General features: G+C 40.3%; 1 protein-coding gene across 1 annotated transcript in view; it reads left to right on the top strand.

Annotated features, from left to right (window-relative positions):
• The window catches only part of TRAF3IP2 (TRAF3 interacting protein 2), a 44,426-nt gene extending 35,645 nt beyond the window's left edge, over positions 1–8,781 (top strand). The window contains exons 6-8 of the mRNA XM_044675412.1: positions 315–431; positions 4,550–4,624; positions 8,217–8,781. Coding sequence (XP_044531347.1) covers positions 315–431; positions 4,550–4,624; positions 8,217–8,363 — 339 coding nt within the window. The 3' untranslated portion in view covers positions 8,364–8,781. The remainder of the gene's footprint in view (positions 1–314; positions 432–4,549; positions 4,625–8,216) is intronic.
• Positions 8,782–20,458: the final 11,677 nt, after the last annotated feature.

Here is a 20,458-nt window from a genome sequence, read left to right as displayed (position 1 = left end):
CAGGATCCTTCCTGAGATGGTGATTAAGAAGGGCTACAGAAAATGGCGGGCAATAAATATCCATTTGGAGGCTGTCTCCCCCAGCCATTCCCACCGGGTTATTTGATTGGAGAAGGGAGCGGGGGAAAGAGGTAGATGGACAGAGTAGGCATTTGGAGGCATTTTACGCTCCCTGAGTGAAAGAAACTTGTCCTCTCCCCTCAGCGCCGAAGCAGAGGAGGCTTCAGTTCCTGGCTGGCCGCTTTCCAACCTGCCTTTCCCAAACAGACTGCACTTTACATGTCCATAAAAGTGCTTTTCTCTCTCGTTAACAGAAGACAGTGATGATAATCATTGCAATCAGCCCCAAATACAAACAGGATGTGGAAGGAGCAGAGTCCCAGCTGGACGAAGACGAGCACGGCTTACATACTAAATACATCCACAGGATGGTAAGTCCTGGGCAGACACGGTTGCTCAGAGAAGCTATTGCAATTGTTCACCTTCCCAGAGACATAAGCATTCTCTCCAACAAATTGCATCTCCTTCCCTGGGGGCTCAGCATTATGCTTGCCTGGCTGTGTAAAAAGACACTGGAAGCTTGCTAGGAGCGTTTAGAACGGAAGCCATCACAGGGCAGAGGAATGGACACAAGGACCTGAGCTTACTTCCTGCCTTGACCGTTCCCTGACTCTGTGACCTGGGGAGTCATCGCATCATTGTGTCTCAATTTCTGCCTCAGTAAAATTAGGAGGCTTAGAAAAAGTGATCTATGAGTTTCCTCAGTTTCCCCCTCAGAAAAATTAGGAGGTTTGGAAAAAGTGATCTATGAGTTTCCTTTTGAAGCAGTTGGGTAGCTCAGTGGATAAAACACAGGGATTTAAGTCAGGAAGATCTGAGTTCAAATCTTGCTAGCTAGGTGACCCTGGGCAAGTCACTTAACCTTGTTGGCTTCAGTTTCATCATCTGAAAAATGAGCTGGAGAAGGAAATGGCCAGCTACTCCAGTATGCTTGTCAAATCTCAAATGGGGTCACAAAGAGTCACAAACAAGTGGAACGACAACAAAAGGTCCCTTTTAGCTCCATGGATGACACCATTAACAAAATATAGTGTAAAGAGTGTTGAACTTGCATTCAAGAGACCTGAGAGGGCAGCGAGGTGGCTCAGTGGAGTGAGAGCCAGGCCCAGAGAAAGGAGGTTCTGGGTTCAAATCTGGCTTCAGATACTTCCTACCTGGGTGACCCTGGGCAAGTCACTTGACCCTCCCCCCCATTGCCTAGCCCTTACCACTCTTCTGCCTTGGAACCAATACATAGTATTCATTCTAAGACGGAAGGTAAGGGTTTTAAAAAATTAAAAAAGAAAGAAAGAAAGAAGAAAAGACCTGAGTTCCAGTTTCAGGTTGTGTGATATTGGTCAGTCTCTTTATCTCTTGACCAAAGTTCCCTCACCAGTAAGATGGGACAATAATATTCATATACTACCTCCCAAGGTTGTTGCGTAGTTTTTGTTTTTGTTTTTGTTTTCCTGAGGAAAATGCCATAAAGTGGGAGTTATAATATCCCTAGTTCAGATTTGCTTATCCTGCCTCACATGGTCAGAAGGCTCCAACTTCACAGCTGGCCTGAAGAGAATACTCAGACTAGATCTGATTGAAGAAACTTATGGGAAAACAGGTTTTGGCTCGACTTAAAGCTTTCTTACAACCAGAGCTGTCTACCAGTGCCACAAGCCTGCTCTAGTAAGTAGTGATTTGGCTGTTCCTGAATAGATTCAAAAAGAGACGGAGTGCTCAGCTATGGGAATGTTGTAGATGGGATTCCTGCCATAGGTGGGAAGTTGGAGTATTTCCAAGTTTTCCACCCACTGCCTCACACCAGAGAAAGTAGCAGCAACTCACCAGTAGGTAAAGCTCTACAACTGGCAAGCTATTACAGGATGATACGCACTCCAACTTTATGAAAGGGGTGGAGAAATCCACATTTTTACTACCAAAGGCCCTTACTACTTAAAACCTACCCACTTAAAACTCTTCTCTTTCTTCCTTTTATCTGTCCTGCTCTTCTCATGCCCAGCTTCCTTTTACTCCTTGTAAATTCTCAGTCCCTGTTCCTGAGCTGCTGCCAAGGTGGGGGGTGGGCGGTGGGCGGTGGGGAATGAATTCTCTATATTTGGGTTAGGCAACAGTAAATTGGAGAAGTTCAGAAGTTCTTCAAATTCTGAGCCTCATGAATGCTGGGCTGTTTTCCCTCTGTGATGCAGCACTGGCCCAGATCTTTCCATCTCCCAGGATGCCCAAATCGGTGCCAGTCCATGGCACTCAAAATCAATACCTGACTCAAGGTTTTTCTATTCCTTAGCCACTAGTTGACAGAATGATGCCTCTGTTGAACCAGAAGCATACTCCTAGGACCCCAAATATGTGCTCTCCATTTCCAGGCACATAGCTCATGCCAGCAGCTGGTGTGTGGGTAGTATGACAGTCCAGTGCCAGTTCTGGGGGCAAAGACACTCTGAAGTGTTTCTACTCTAGTATTCCCAAGCTCAGTGGAGCCAGTGAACCGCATACTTATGGGTTCACTGGTCAAGACATAATGTAAAAATTAGTTAACTGGAGAATAATGTCGGGACCTTTCCACTATACCCGAATGCTGCCAAGGAAGTGAGATACAAGGTAGGTCCTGCTAAATAAACTGACACCTTAGGACCTCTCCAGCCAGCAACCAATTCCAGGGTGATAAACGCTGCAAATTGATGGTGTGGGTGGAGAAGTCCCCATGGCAGGCTGGAGAACAGAGCAAAAATGACTCATGTTGAGTGGAAAGATCCATTTCAGAGTCAGAGTAAACTGTATAAAATTATACTACAGTTGACAGCTTCAATCCAATATTCAGCCACATTTTATGGTCAGCAGTTACTGGCCACCTTTAAACCTGACACCCTGCCCTTCACCTCTGGATTTGGAATCATGAAGATGAACAACTTCACTTAACGCTTTCTGAATCTTAGTTCCCAAATCAGTTTGCACGACTGTTAATGCTTACACACGTTGGTACCGCTTTTTACAGAGTACAAAACATTTCCTACACAACAACCCTGAGAGGTGGTACAAATGGGCAAAGTGAAGCTTAGAAAGATTAAATGAATGGCCCAAAATCTCATAGTGTGAAATGGCAGAATCTTTCCTTGAATTCAGGTCTTTTGACCAGGAATCAATAGTGTAGTAGAAAATCAGGAGGACCTGGGTTCAAATCTAACCTTAGATACTTCCTAGCTATGTGATCCTAGGCAAGTTACTTAACCTCAGTTACTTAGCTGTTACCACTCCTCTGGCTTGGAACCAATACTTCCTATTGAAATTCTAAGACAGAAGGTAAGAGGTTTTTTTTGTTTGTTTTTTTTTTCAAAGGTTATTGACTCGGTAGTCCTTTGATACTTACTAGTTAGCTATGTAAATTTGGGCAAAGCCTTTAATCTCCCTGGGCCTCAGTTTCCTCACCTGTAAAATGAAGAGATTGAACTAAAGATCCCCTGAAGTCCCTTTACAATTCTAAGAATACCATTTCTTCATAGTATGAGTCTAATCCAGTGTTCTCTCTTTGTATTCTGATAATGATTCTTTGAAACCTGTTTGTGTGTGTGTGTGTGTGTGTGTGTGTGTGTGTGTGTATTTAAATCCCTTAAATTTTTAGTATCATTTCTAAGACCGAGGAGTGGCAAAGGCTAGGTAATCAGGGATCAAATAGCTAGGAAGTATCCAAGGCCAGATTTGAATCCAGATCCTCTCATCTCTAAGCCTAGTGTTCTATCCACTGTGCTACCCAGCTACCCCAGTTTGTTTATCATTTTGAAATATTGTTAGGTCATCAGAATTTTGTGGGGAGTGATCATGTGAAAATTATATTTATAATTTTTTTTCCTGGGAGAGAAGGAAGAAATAGTTTGGTGGTGGTTGTCATCATTTAGTTATTTTCACTTGTGTCCAACTTTTTGTTAACCCCATTTGGAGTTTTCTTAGCAAAGATACTGGAGTGGTTTGCCATTTCCTACTCCAACTCATTTTACAGATGTGGAACTGAAGCAAGTGACTTGCCTAGGTCACACAGTAAGTGTCTGAGGCTGGAGCTGAACTCAGATCTTCTTGACTCTAGGTCAGATGCTCTATCCACTGTACCACCTAGTTGTCCTATAAAATAGGCCATGAACTCAGGTCTTCTAACTCTAAGTTCACTGTTTATTCCACTATATACTGCTAATATTTCTTGGAAATTCAGTTCTTATATAATTTTGAAATCTGTTGGGAGCATCTTCTGATTTTCCAAAGAAAATGGTTATGAAAAACATATTTATGCAGTTCGAAAAGCATATTTAAGAAAATTAGAACTGATGTTTCACTCCACTGCTTAGCATGGCACCATGCAGAGGAAAAAAGTTAAAATTATTAGCTCTTGGTGCTCCAATAAGGAAATTAGGATCATAATACTGCCTGTGCCTGTGTGTGCAGGTAGCATTAATTAACCTCTCAAAGTAATTCCTGCAATTAAACCCACAAATCTATCTGGTTTCAGATGCAGATTGAGTTCATAAAACAAGGAAGCATGAACTTTCGGTTCATCCCTGTGCTCTTCCCCAACGCTAAGAAGGTAAAAACCAAAAAGTTTATAATTAATACAGCATGAGTCATCTGGCTCTACCATATGGGAGCTGAAGTGGAGAGACCTGCCAACTTTTTAATCGGTGCTTACAGAAAGTAAGGTTAGCCAAGAGATCAAGAGGTTTGGCCACTTGGTTCAACGGCCTGGATTGGGTGGGTTTTAGGGCTTTATCTGGCAGGACCACCACTGTTTTAATTACCAAAAAAAAAACCCCCAAACTCCAACCTCTTCCACATTATGAAGTGGATTGTGTTTTAACCCACGAAAGTAGAGAGGCATGACTTTTATCTGATCCTTCTTATCTTTACACATAAAAGGCCAAATATTTGGACTTGCCTCTTTGCTGGCTGTTGAACAGATGTGTTTTGTTACATTTCAGCTAAAAGCCCATCTAGTACAACACTCATTAGCTGGAAGGATAAGTGAATTCCACTGGGGTCTCTCCCAAATTGAGTCCTGCCATAGTTCACGTGAGGACTTTTTGCTGTAGGAGGTACTACCAGCTCAGGGAGGAGGGGTTGTGTAAGCTGGAGGGGGATGAATTTATTAAGAACCTACCATGTACCAGGTCCTGAAGATAGTAAGACAACAAAGAAAACAGCCCCTGGTTTCCAAGGAGGAGCTGTGGAGGGAGGAGGAAAGACGATACGTATATAGAAAAGTCAATGCAAAATATATGCAATGTATGAAGAGAGAGAAACGCTAAAGGTCTCTTGGAAGAAGTGGCACTTGAACTGGGTTTTGAAGGGATTCCAACAATGTAGGCAGGTAAAAAGGAGGTCGTTCCAGACCTGTGGGACAGTGTGTACAAGAACATGAAGGCAGGAGACAGTATACTGTGATGGAGAAATAGCAGGTAGACTGTTCTATGTTCTATGGCTAGAACGTAGAGAGTGTGAGGAAGAGTCATGTGAAATCAGTCAAAATAGGTTAGAGATATCTACTAAAAAGTCTCTAAATGCCAGACAGAGGAGTTTGTATTTTATCCAAGAGCATCAGGAAGCCGCTGAGATTTCTTGAGTAAAGAAGTGACAAAACTTATTGCTTTAGAAATATCACTTTGATAATGATGCTTTCCAAACCTCTCGTGGAATTAACACATGGGGGAGGGCCAGGGTCCAGCTCAGAGCAGAAGGGATCTGGGGGATCCTTCATATGATGGCAGCATTGGCCATTTTATTCTGCTCTAGGATAGGTATCTATGACTGTTGAATGGAATCTCTGGACTTATTCTGGACAAGACAGGAACAGCTAGAGCCATCTGTAACAATTGAGATTCTTGAGAGTCAATATTTTTTAATTTTAAATTAATTTATTAGTTGACCAGTCAAGACATTTTAATCTGGTCATTTATCTATCTCCACAATCCAAAAGGCCATCTTCCTCTGGCATAGGTCTATGTATATCCCTAGTGAGCTTACAACTCCCCTGGACATGCCAAGACATCTTTGATGGGTAAATAGCCACTGAGGAAGTGAACTTAGAGACCTCAACTCCTCTCAGAGAAATGTGTCCTTGCTGGGACCCAGAAGACACCAGCATATACTGCCTCGTGGCCATATTACAGTATTTTAAGTGAGTCAAACATGGCTGCCCAGTGCACCCTTAATCAGGGTTCACCTTGGCAGCTCAGCCCTGCCCTTAATCCTTTTATCCTTAACAAAGACAAAAGATTCCAACCCATTTTCATAACCTGGGGGAGAAACTGGATGTAGCCTCTGCTTAGTATCAGATTGACCTGGGGGGGGGGTACAGAAGGGAAAATTATTTCACAAAAATATCATAATTCAATATTAATTTTCCACACATCCTTTTCTTCTCAGAAACATGTTCTGATGGCATCTCCTATAGTATAGGCTATTGAGTAGAAGTTGGCAGGAGATGGCTTTGCTCTAGACCTGTGTAATGTAGTTTAGTTACCAAACAAAGACCTAGAGGTAGCCTAAGCCCCAAAAGGCCTATTCAGACCCAGAACAGATTCAGATCTCCAGGTCAACCAGGGACTATTCCCAGATCTCAGCCCAGGTGATCTTCAGCTTCATCTGCTCAAGAATTGGGGACAGCATTCCTAAAACCTGAAGTTAACCAGAGCATACTGTCATCCTTAATGGATTGTAGATCTTTCTGTGAGGCAGGAGAGTACAGAATTAACAACTGAGCTAGCATATTCTAGATGTGTGTGTATTTATAAACAATAGGTATGGAGAAACTCAGGGTAAAGTAAGCAGGAAAAAGAGAGATCTGGCTGTTATTAGTGATGATCAGAAAGTGGGGGAGATTAACAATATTTCATTCGTAGGAAAAGAAACTAATTTAGCCCTGGAACTAGACATGATATCTCTATGCCTTTGTAGAGGGCTTCCCCTGTGCCTATAATATACTTTTCAATTCTTCCACCTATTAAAAGCCCTGGTATCCCTCAAGGCTTTGCCCAGGTACCCTCTCTTACAAAATGATTTTTCTTTTTACCCTCAGCTGTGAGTGCTCTCCTTGGAGATTATCTTGTACTCAGTTATCTATGTAAATTTATGTTCACCATAGAAAATAAACTCCTTGAAGGCAAGAACTATCTCATTTTGATCTCTGGATTCCCAGCATCTAGCATGCAATCTATTTATGCTTAGTATGTTTACCTGAACTGAAAATGAAATGGGATAGGAATTCGGGAACCACAGGTCTCAGATGCTCAAATGAATGTGTAAATAATAATGATGGCGATGGGAAGGTGCTAAAATTTGTGGGATCATTGACATCCTAGTGTTTACTCTGGATGGAATTAAGCAGACTGTGGGTTAACCATCAACTCTTTGAAATAAGAATTTAGTTAACTTATTAGGGAAGGTGGCTTCACCTTCCAAGCAGTCCCATGGCAGGCACGCTCAGGGCAACATTAGAATAAGAACAGGAAGATTTAGAGACTGCTTTAGAGACCATTTTGACTTTGTATTTTTGCTGTGGGACCAGCCACATCCATCCAGTTCTACAACCAAGAGCACAGATGGGAAGTGTTAGAGAGAAAGGATAAAAGTCGGAGGAAGCATACCTTCCAAGTGAACTTTTCTTCCCCTTATCCTATCTAGCCACAGGAAAAATGGTATCACTCAGAGCAACCTTGGCACCATCTCTTTCAAGTGAAGGTGGTGAAAAGGGCATTACAACCCAAAGGGAAGATTGCTTCTTCCTGATAGAAAATTCCCAACACATGTGGTTTCCAGGATTTAGCTAAGATGTTTCCATACAGAACTACATCATAAGCTTCCTAGTCCTTCCCTCTACTTTTAGAAAGGAAACAAAAATGCCACCAAATCTGGTGGAAGAATGAAATAAGAATTTAGTTAACTTATTTGGGAAGGTAGCTTCACCTTCCGAGCAGTCCCATGGCAAGGACACTCAGGGCAGCATTAGAATAAGAACAGGAAGATTTTATGCTTTAGAGACCATTTTGACTTTGTATTTTTGGACAATTTCTTGAAGTCTGGGGGCAGTGGTCCCAGGAAGTCAGCATTTATGGTGGAGTGCCATGGGCCTTTTTCTAGCAACCTGACCCTGTGTTATCCAACCTCCTCTCTCCTTCCTATAGGAGCATGTGCCCACATGGCTACAGAACACCCACATATACAGCTGGCCTCGGAATAAGAAGAATATCCTGCTTCGGCTCCTGAGGGAAGAGGAGTACGTCCCTCCTCCAAGAGGGCCCCTGCCCACCCTGCAAGTGGTGCCCCTTTGAAGTGTCTAGGGGCAAAAGGTGCTGTTGCCCTCATTTAGAATGGATGCCAGGGCATCCCTGGGGTAGTGGAAGCAAGCCCATGCTGATGGCTGTTTCTTACTTGCTCCCTGGGCAAGGCAGCTGGTAACATCTCTTGAGCACTCATCCCACTGAGCAGCCACATAGACTGACACTGACACTGAGGCAAAAGCAGCAGGTGCCTCCCTAAGTCCTTCAATCTCCTGATCACTGGGATGTACAGATTTTTTTTCTCCTCAAAATCACTTAGGGCGCTTCCCTTAGCACTTTTGCAAACAGATACTGTAAATGATACTGCAATAACTGTAGCCTTTGACAAACATCCCCTATTTGCTTAAGGTCTCTTTTGCCTGTTTAGTCATATGTATTTTTCTATCCTTAAAACAAAAGGATTCATGTATAACACAATAAAATATTTACTTTTCTAAGCCTGGGGCTCATTTATCTCCAGGAAGACATGGGTGGGGTAGGGAAGTACCCATTTAATGGTTGCCTTCTTGGGAGAGGAATAAAACAAATCAGATACAATATCAGATACAATAGATCAGCTTCTCCTAAATGATAGCATCAGAGCAAAGGAGACAAATTGCTTCTTCTAACATCCTCATTGGCACTTACACAGGCTAGCAGTTCAGATTTTCACAATACCTTGTGGTCCCTGGTAATATCATGATTCTCTAGGATGGTGTTGGTGAACCTATGGCATGCATGCCAGAGGGGGCTGCTCCCTATCCCCTCTCCACACACGCTTGAGGACATTTTTCACATCATCCATCCCTCTGCCTAGCAGCCCAATGGGAACACTTCCTCCCTTTCCTGTCTGGGGCAAGGGGCCAGCTCACATGTCGCATGTGGGTTGAAGTTTGGGCATTTGGTTTCTAAAAGGTTCACCATCACTGCTCTAAGGCATTGCTCTGTCTTTTAGGGTCAATGTGTTTAAATACATTGGTTTGGGAATGGTTTGTCATTTTTTATCTTTTATCTTTATACAATACAGCCACCAACTATACATTGATTGGTTTCTACAGCTAACAGACTCCTTGAAAGCAGGAATTAAGCATTACTACATAGTGTATACCCAGAGCTGGACTAGAGCTGCCTCCAACTGGCTCTGGTTAAAATTTTAGTGTGAGCCTCAAAAATCCCCCCAAATCAGCCATCTACTAATTCATGCTCAATTGATTGTTTTGTTAATTTGATAGGCTTAAGAAAGTACTGGATGCTATGCAGATTAAATTTTCAAATGTGTCCTGTATGTATTTTTTTTTTCTTCCCAGAGATCAGGCTGTTAAATAATTACCAGTAGGGGTAACTAGGTGGCTCAGTGGATAGAGAGCCAGACCTGGAGATGGAAGGACTCTATAAAGCTGAGATGAGATCCGGGATTAGGGAGAAAAAGTCTCCATTTTCTGTTTTGGTCAGATCGTATCTGGAGTACTATGTTCAATTTTAGGTTACAATTTTAAGGTGGACATCAATAAGCTGGAAAATGTGCAGAAATGGGCAACCAGAATGTTCTGTGGTAATGATCCATGAGAATCAGTTGAAGCAAGATAGGGCAAGGTAAGTGTATAATTTAAGTGAGGGGGAAGGAAGGAATTTGGGATTCAAAATTTTTTTTAATGTTAGAAATTGTTTTTATACATAATTGGGGCAAAAATAAAATGAAAAGAAAATATTTTAAGAACCCTTAGGGACAGCTAGATAGCACAATGGATAGAGTGCCAGGCTTGGAGTTGGAAGGACCTACATTCAAATCTGACCTCAGACACTTTTTTGTAGGGACCCTGGACAAGTCACTCAACCCTCACTGCCAAACCCTTATCATTCTTTTGTGTTAGAACTGATAGTATCAATTCTAAGACAGAAGATAAGGATTTTTTTTTTAAACTCTGACTTCACAAAAAAACAAAACAAAACAAACAAACTTAAGCAGTGAATGGGAATGGTGAGATATAATAGCTGTCTTGTAGTTAAATATTGTCTCAGTTTCCTCATCTATAAAATGAACTGGAGAAGGAAATGGCAAGAAACCTCAAATGGGATCATGAAGAGTTGGAAATGACAATATTGATTGAACAGCAATATGTGGAAGAAGAATTAGACCTTTTCTGCTTGGCCCCAGAGGACAGAACAAGTAGCAATGAACAGAAATTACAAACAAAAATTTAGACTTAATTTAAAAGAAGAATTTTAAGGTGGACATCAATAAGCTGGAAAATGTACAGAGAAGGGCAACCAGAATGCTAGCAATTTAAGCTATCCAAAAGTGGAATGTATTGCCTTGGGAAGAAGTTGGTGTCCTCTCACTGGACATCTTCAAGCCAGATGACTACTTGCCAGGTATGCTGCAGAAGAAGCTCTTAGTCATGTTGGAATAGATGGTTGCTAAGGTCCCTTACAATTTAGGCCTTCATTTATTGCATAGGCCTTTAATAAGCATCTACTATATGCAGGGTGCTACAGCAGGTCTTTGGATGGAAAGAAAAAAAATGCAAGTTTGTCATGTTGCAATTCTATTTCTTAAACAGAATCAACTCCTTTGAGCAAGGTAGAGAACTAGGCACAAAAGAGTCATTGTCCATTTGTGACTTACATTTGGTTAACCAAGTTTACAGCTTAGAAAGTCATTCTTGATTCTTTTAAAACATTTATTAAAATGTTAAATATTTTTATTTTAATTACATATAAAATACACAATTTGATATTTTAAAATTCTAAACTTAAAATGAGAACTTTCATATACATTGTAGGAGAATATTATGCATAAAACTATGAATCTTAAGATGTAGAACTTGCTTTTCTTTTTAAGTATATAATAACGTTGACATGTTATTTTCAAAGATGTCCTGATTGTCTGATACTTGTCTGTTCTCTCAAAGAAAGAGGAATTCTTTTTCTTCCTTTTATCTCCTTCCCATTTACCTCATCTAAAATGGATAAACATTAAAAATAGAAATAAATATCAACAAATATGTGTATCAGATCTTTGTACATATAACAAACATGCATAGCCAAGCAAACACTAGCATAGTGTTTGTCCCATAAACCTGAAGATTCTGGTTTCTGGTGTAAGGACTCAATATTTGACAAAAACTGCTGGGGGAAAGCAGTCTGCCAGAAATTGGATATAAACAGACCAACATCACACACCATAGAACAAGATGGATTCATGATTTAGCTATGAGCTCACACTGGCCATATCCAAAAAAGTACGTCTCATTATTGCTCTTAAGATTCTTGACTCCTTTCCTCCAACTGATATGTTATTCTTTTTCTAGCATTATAAAGTAATCATTTGGGAGTTTAATTGGCATGGTACTAAATAATTAAGCTACTTTTGGTGGTGTTTTTATTATATTGGTTTGTCCTATTGGTGGCATTTCTATTTTTATTTTGACATCCTATGTAAGCCATACATTTTTTTCCAATTCTCTGAGTGTACGTCATCCGTGATTCTTTACTTTCATTTACCCTTCATCACTAGCTAGTTGCCAGGTCTTGACAATAGCATCTTCTCAACATCTTTCCCTTACTCTCCATTCACAATCTTTGCAACTACTCCAGCTTTAGCTCTCATCACCTCTTGCCTAGATTGTTCAATAGCTTTCTAGTTGGGAATGCTTCCCTGCATCCCATCTCTTTTGTCTTTAATCCGTCTTCCACACAAAGGTGAAATAATGTTACCTAAGCAGAATCACTCCTCTGCTAAGACTTTTCTATTGCTTTTATAAAAAAACAAACAACCTCCCTCCCCACTCTGCAAATCCTTTCTGTGGCATTTAAAGACTTTTACAACATGACCCAGACTTCCATTTTTGGACTGATTACACCTTACTTCTCCTCGCATAAAGTACTCTACATTTTAGCCTTCCTTGCCCATTTGCTGTTCCCTATATAGAACATTCCTTCTCCAATCTATAATGTAATGTTCTCCTTCCTCTCTTTGGTCCCTAGGAGCCATTTGCTCTTTTCAAGGCTTTGCTCAAAGACCACTTCATTCCTGATTTCCCAGTTGTTCATGTCAACTCTCCCAACAAATCACTGTGCATTTGTTCTATATGCACATTATGTTTATCTGTGAAGGTACTGTCTCTTTCCAGTAAGATGTAAATTCCTTGAGGGACTTGTATCACTTTTGTATAGGTATACCATGTACCTACTAAAATAGCTGGAATATAGTAAGTCTTCAAAAAATTCTTGATTGATTCCTTGATTATAGTCTAGTGCAGTGGTTCTCACACTTTTTGGTCCTGGGACACTCTTCTACTCTAGAACACTATTGAGGATCCCCAAAGGCTTTTTGTTTATGTGGGTGATATTAATAATAATTATAAAAACAAAAATGATTTTAACATTTTCTTTATTTAAAATTTTAAAAATAATAACAATCGATTACATGCTAATATAAGTAACACATTTTATGAAAATAACCATATCTCCAAACAAAAAAAATCAGTGAAAAGAGTGACATTGTTTTATACATTTTTGAAAATCTTTCATGTCTGGTTTAATAGAAGACAGCAAGATTTTCATATCTGTTTCTGCATTCAATCTGTTGCAATATATTATTTTGGTTGAAGTATATGAAGAAAGCTTAGCCTCAGACAGTTATGTAGTGGGAAAGGGGAGGAGTATTTTAAAGGGCAAATATTGTCTCGATATTATTGTAAGAATAGCTTTAATCTCTTGAACTCTCTGAAAGGATCTCAAGGACTCCCAGGAGTCCAAGGATCATACTTTGAAAAAGGAATAGGATAGCCACACAAATATAGTATGGTTTAAAATGTGAAAGGGCAATGAAAAAAATACTCATTCTCTTGGATTTAAGAGGTGAGAGGGATTAAAAATGGCGTGTGAGCTCAGCCTTGAATGATGGATAGTACCTGGAGAGCAGAGCTATGAGCTGGTTGGGCAACATTAGTTTGTGGGCTAATGAAAGTTGACTGTAAATTAAAACATCCCTTTGAAATGTGGTTCCTTGACTGTACTTTTACTAGTTTGTACAGGAAATAAATTATTTCCTCTATAGTTATTATGTACTGGGCATTGTGCTAGATACTGAGGAAACAAATAGAAAGAATATAATCATACTTATTCACAAGAAACTTGCATTCTAATAAAGAAGACACACATACACACGTATTTTCTTTATAGACTTTTTTAGAATATACTTTTACCTTCTGGCTTAGAATCCATACTAAATATTGGTACTAAGGCAGAAGAGTAGTAAGGGATAGGCAATTGGGGCTAAGTGACTTGCCCAGGGTCATACAGGTAGGAAGTGTCTTGATGCCACATTTGAATCCAGGACCTCCTGCTTCCAGACCTGGTTTCCTATCCTCTAAGCTGTCCTTCTCCATAGACTTTTAAAGTGAATAAATACAAACATATGCAGAGTTGTTAAATACAAGTTATTTTGAAAGGGAGGGCATAAACAATTAAGAGGATTGGGAAGGTTTTATGTAGAAGATGATGCTTGAGCTGTCTTAAAAGAAGAAAGAGGCTCTATGAGGCAAGGTGGGCTTTCCAGGCATATGATACAGCTAGTACAAAAGAACGAAGGTGGGAGAGGATATATCCTAGGTGCAAGGCAGAGAGAGGGCCAGTTTGCCTAGACTGCAGAGTGAGGTAGGTGTATTACCCAATAAGGCTGTAGAGATAGTTTGGGACAGGTTGTAAAGGGGCTTTAAAACCCACACAGAGGACTTTCTGTTTGGTCCTAGAGGTAAGAGGAAGACAATGAAGTAGAGTGAGGAGGAGGGTCTACAGGTCCAGATCTGAACTGAAGGGTTATTATTTTGACAGTAATTCACAGAAAGGATGACAATGGTGAGAGCCATAAGTCAGAGGCATGGAGGAGAAGGCTGTTGTGATGGTACCTGTGTGAGCCTACAGAAGGGGATGGATGTGGGCAAAGTTATGGTGATAAGAAAGGGAAGATGGTGGATATATAAGGGAGAGTGAGGATTTGAAGATAACGCTTAGGCGATGAAACTGAGGGATTGGGAAGAGAGGGGTGATTTTTGAAAGAAATAAGAAAATTGAAAAGAAGGGATGGTTTGAGGGACAAGATCATGAATTCTGGGTTTGATCTTGAATTTGAGATGTCTACGGGACATCCAATTTGGAATGGTCAATAGGCAATTAGTAAAATGAGACAGAAGGTCAGGGGAGAGGCTGGAGCTGGATATACAGATCTGGAAGTCTCATATTTAGAGAGGATAATTAAACATATGGCAGTGGATGTTCTTACAAAAAGAGAAGGAATACAAAGAAAAAAGAGATGAGGGAGTAGGACAAAACTCCGGAGAATAACCACAGTCAGAGTAAAAAAGTATACATTTAAAAGTGTATATGAAGCCTACATCTATGTAACACATATGCAAAGCATATGTCTATATCTCTAATTCGTGTGTGTTTGTACATATATGTATGAATCTGCAGACATGTATACAGGGTATTCCAAAAGTTTTAGTATAGTTTTAGGCTGTAATTGTTTAAATAGCTTTAATAGATGAAAATCACACAAAGTCTTTCGAGATACCCTGTATATAGTTTTAGTTGCCCTGGCTAAAGAATCTAAAATTTACTAGCTGATCTGCTGGTCATGAGCCTCTCCATGCTTGGCTAGTCTGGTTATAATAGATACTTAGCATATCATTGGGTGTGTAGTTGAAACCTTCTCTGCTTAGTTAGGCCCGCCAAAATCTGTGCTTTAGTGGAACATAACTTGAGAATCAGACCACTAAATTCTGAATTATCACCAGTAAAAAAGAAGGCATGGAACAGGTTGCAATCTGCATTGACGGATGAGAGAACCAACCATGGATATGGATCCATGGATCGGGGCTCTACAGAAGTACCAATATAAATATAAATTCGAATCAAAGTTAGAAAGAGACCTAATTCCTACAGTAGGGAAGGTCCTGGCACTTAGTTCTGTGAGGGGATATGAATATTTATAAGGACATCAAGAAGCTTACAATGGCATCATCTAAAAACTTGTTGACACCATCTCCCACTCTCTCTATCGAAATCTATTTCTCTTATTGGCCTCCCACAACTCTCCTCTGTTAAACCTAATTTCTGACAAAGAGGGGGTTCTCCTATGTCAGAGCCATCCCTTCTCCACTTATGCTTGAAAACAAAAACAAAAAAACAACAACAAAAAATCCCTCTTACTTTCTGTCTTAGTAACAACTCTAAGACAGAAGGGCAAGGGCGAGATAAATAGGGTTAAATGACTTGCCCAGAATCACACAGCTAGGAAGCATCTGAGGTCATATTTGAACCCAGGACCTCCTGTTTCTAGGTCTGACGTTCTATCCACTGTGCTTGTATACTTTATCTCCATATTATCTATATATTCTTTATCTCATCCTCTCCCATCTCCTCCAGCAGACCGTCATGCTCTTCTTCTGGACACTCCATCATCTCTTGGGTTTAATGACATTTCTGTTTCCTGCTTTCCCTCCTCTTTGTTCTAGGTCTTCTTTGTTGGCCCATATCTACAAAACATCCCCACACATGTATGTTTATACACACAACTGTGTCTATGCGTATATATTTGTACACAAAAGTCATACAAACACACAAACACAAAGTGTATGTGTGTGTATGTCTGAGGTTTGGCAGGGGAGAACGTCCTTAAAGCCTAGGTACAGATGGGCACGAGGCAGATTCTATTTTCTAGGTCTGATATCTCCTGTTTTTCACTTGTCTATATCTCTTATTGTTCAGCCAAGGCCCAAATGTCTTGTGGAATAATTTAAACCTCAGAGGAAGAGGGAGGAAAAAAAGCTTTCATTCGTTTAGTAATTATTTATCAAATGATAATTATGAGCAGAGGCATTATGTTAAATGCTTTAGGAGATACATAGTACAAGCAAGCGATGGGTGAACAGCCAAGAATACTGATGTGATTCTTTTGGATGGCTCTTAGAAAAGGAAAGTCCACTTGTAAAAATGTTCTAAGATGCTGAACTTCTGCGTTCACTCCCCTGCTCATCTTTCTTCCTCTCTGCCTCGCTCTCATCTACCTCCATCTAAGATGCTTCCATACTGGGACACTTTCTTGATGTCCCATTACTAGCCTGTCCTCTTTTTTTTTTTTCCTGGACCCCGCCTTGGATTCAGTCAACTTTAACTGCTCCCTGGAGAGTTCAATAGGTAACGTGAATGAAAGATGAAGGGCCCAGATGGTCTACGAAATAGTCTCTAACATGTTACAGCTGGTGCTAGTGACAAAAAACACCTGCTGTGGTGAGGAAAATGTGGCCCTTAAAGTTCTTGTGAAACATGAAGACCCACACCAACAATAAAATTTGACAACTATTTTCAAGTTCCATCATTGGAATGAACACTTTATTTATTTAAAGGTTGTTTTAATCTATTTTTAAAAAAATAACATGGCAAAAATAAATAATCAAAAATATTTCTAAATAGAGAAACTGATGGGGGGAAAGAGGAAGGTTGGAATCCATCAAACAAGCAATTAGTAGTTTTGAAATAAGTAATTTAACCGAATTTCAAACTTTTCAATTTTCAAACCAGTTTCTTGGTTTGTAGGAAGGTGATTCACTAAGATTAGTTGGTTCTTGACTAGATGAAATTTTTTTCTTGACTTTGTTGATGTCTTCTTGGGCTATTTGAGCACTGACTTAAAGCTTTATTTCTTCCCAGAAAACATACTTCTGAGCTAAATCACATTGGACATTTGTTTGATGCTGATGCTACCACCTTTGCCCAGTGGTATGCCTCTTCCTTCTCGGCCCTTCATCAGCCACTCAGTCTGTCCATTCTTCCAATTCCAATGGGAAATGGTTCAAGGAATATCCCTCAGAAAAAAAAGATCTTGTGGCTCTTTTGTCTTCCTGCACCAAAGACAATCAATGGGACCCACTTTCTGGAAGCAAATAAAAACAGAATGAAAGTCAGATTGTAGGAAAATAATTCTGATAGAAAAAATTCTTTCATTGTAAAATGCAAATATTCTTTAGTGAACCAAAGCAAAATCAAAGGATCACGAGGGCTCAGAAGCTGGAAGGGATTTTAGAGGTCAGCCTTGTTGATTCTCCTCACTGGGCAGGTGAGGAACCTGAGACACAGAGTGACTTGTGCAAAGCCACACAACTAGCTAGTGGAAAAGCTGAGATTCTTTGTGACCCCATTTAGGAGTTTCTGGCAAAGATACTGAAGTAATTTGCCATTTCTTTCTCCAGCCCACTTTACAGATGAGGTAACTGAGGCAAAAAGGGTTAAGTGTCTTGCCCAGGGTCACACAGCCAGTAAGTTGTCTAAGGCCACATTTGAACTTAGCCTTTCTGACCCCGGACCTGGCATTCTACCCTGCCTGGCTCAGTCCTTATGACTCACTCCTCTATTTATGGAACTATGAACCAGGATCAAATTAGCTGACATTGTTCCTGGACAGGGTATGTCAACTTCTACACCTATGATTCTACTCACTCACCATCTCTGTTACTTTCCAAACAAAAATACCCTTCCCTGATCACCATTTCCCCATATATGTTGTCTTCCTCTATTAGAATGTAAGCTCCTCAAGGACAGGGATTCTCTTTGCTTTATACTGGTATTCCCTAGCATTTAGCACAGTCCTTGACACATACTAAATGATTTTTAATGAATGCATTCACATTATTAAAACCCAAACTTATTTTAAATGGAAGAGGGATTTTACATTTTCTTATTGTCACCAAGTAGATAACCAAGACGAGCTCTGCATTAGCCATCTGCCCACATCCACCTTTAGCCTTATCAAACTCTCTCACATTAGCTTTATGGTATAGGAAGATATTGATTTTCCCATGAATTGCTAGCTCTACAATGGCAACACTTGCGATAATAATATTATGTCACAGCTGCTAGGAATATCTATGTCACTGTTTAAATAGAGAGACAGAGACATGAGGGCTCTACTGTCTGGGGGGTGCATTTATCACTGCAGGAGGAGAAGAAGGAATCCTAGTCTTGGTCAAACCATAAATATGCAACAAGATTAGACAACTTTCTCAGAACCAGAGGGATTAGTCACTAGGCTAAGTGTCTAAAGGGTGAGAGCTTTTTTTTTAGTCTCTGTCTTCTATTGCCAATTCAATTCAATTCAACATGGGTTTTTGTTGTTGGTGGTTTTTTTTTTTAACTTTTACCTTCTGTCTTAGAATCGATATTAAGTATGAGTTTCAAAGCATATTGGTAAGGGCTGGGGAACTGGGGTTAAATGACTTGCCCAGGGTCACACAACTAGGAAGTGTCTAGGGCCAAATTCAAACCTAGGATCTCCTGTCTCCAGGCCTGGCTCTCTATCTACTCTTGAGCGAACTAGCTACTCCAATTCAATTCAATTTAGCTAGCATTTATTCGTACCTAGCATGCGCTAGAATGTGCTAGACACTACAAAGACAAAAACAAAAGTCTCTGCCCTCAAGGAAGTTACTCTCTACTGGGAGAAAACAATTTGATCCCGATCCTCCTGATTCTATTAAAGATATGAAACTGCCTCTCAGACAGACCCCTGCTTCAGGAGTGTCAGTTTTGACATATATGTTGGGATGAGAGTCTTGGCATTTTTTCCCTTGGAATAAAAACTAGTTTTTCCTAAAAGGGAACAAACTGTCCCTGAGACTCGACTGGCCTCCGCCTCCCTTGACACAGATTCCTAGTCACTTAAGGAATGTCTCACTCAGAGGGAGTCAAGGTCCCTCCAATTTGCTGGATTTCTGAAGACCAAAAGCAAGTCATGCTGACCAGGCACATTAAGAAATAAAGATGAGCCAGCTGTGTGACCCTGGGCAAGTCACTTGACCCCCATTGCCTACCCTTACCACTCTTCTGCCTTGGAGCCAATACACAGTATTGACTCCAAGACGGAAGGTAAGGGTTTAAAAAAAAAAAAAAAAAAAAAAAGAAATAAAGATGAGGAAGGCCAAGTCAGAGAAGCGAATTTCCACTGTATCTTTGTGGCACATTCTTCTTGTGATGGAGTAAAGTAAAGCTCTTTTTGTTCACTGTTCATTGACTGGCAAGTATCTCATTTCATCCAAATATCAAACCTGAACCGAGTGCTAATATTAGGTCCATCTCTAATAGCAGCTGTTTAGGGAATCAATTAGAGAGGGGAGAGTCTGAAAGTAGAGAGATGAATCAGGAGTGTTGCAATGACCCATGTGAATAGGAATTAGAGACTCAAAAAAAAAAAAAACAGACAGGATTATAATCAGTGAGATTCATGTTTAGTGTAGAAAGCCATGCAACCTCCCAAGAAATACCTAATGTGATGTCAGATTTCCTCCCTTATCCAAAATATTTAGAAAAGTAACATTTGAATCCAAGCTGGGCAGCGTAAATAGCTGGATCTAAGAATGAACACATGAAGATACCTGTGGGACAGAGCTGCTTTCTAGATACTAGAAACTAGAAAGCTTCCTAAGCTAAAAAAAAACAAACAACTTTTTAAACATTAGAGTAGATATTTCTGGTCCTTTTTCTGACCCTCTCTTGCTCACTTCACTAAGAGGATGGTAACACTTAGAAGGCAGACTGAGCAAGTGTAGAGGAGAGGAGAAGAGAGAAGAGGAAATACAGAAAGAGAAAGCTGGCACATCTGAGGCCATTAGATTTCATGTGGAAGGCAAGTTGAAATGAAGTAGCTGCTTTGGTTCCCTTCCAAAACTTCTGTTCTATTTTTATTCTTTCTCATGTGCTTCTTCACTTGACAATGCACTAGCTGGGCACCTGGATTAGCAGCAAAACATGGAACCAAGCCACTCCTTTGTAAAACTGGATGGAAGAAGGCCATTGATGCAGAACTTGTTTATGGCTGGCGAGGAAGGAAAGGAAAGCTGGAATGCTAACAATGATGGTGGCTATACAAGACAGCACTGGGCCCTCATTACCCATGGTTCAAAGGAAAAGCGAGGCATGGTCCTTTGCAGAGGAAACGTGAAATGTTAATGGAGAAAAGGAGGAATCAATTATGCTCTCGCCAGCTTCCATGTCATTGTGTTAGAAAAGGTAGGACAAGGACCAGGTTTCGGGAAAGGAAACAAAGCCAC

The sequence above is a fragment of the Gracilinanus agilis genome, chromosome 4 (genome assembly GCF_016433145.1).
Source record: "Gracilinanus agilis isolate LMUSP501 chromosome 4, AgileGrace, whole genome shotgun sequence".
NCBI classification, from domain to species: Eukaryota; Metazoa; Chordata; class Mammalia; order Didelphimorphia; family Didelphidae; genus Gracilinanus; species Gracilinanus agilis.
Note: the sequence above shows the minus strand (reverse complement) of the source record. Positions and strands in the feature narration are given on the sequence as shown.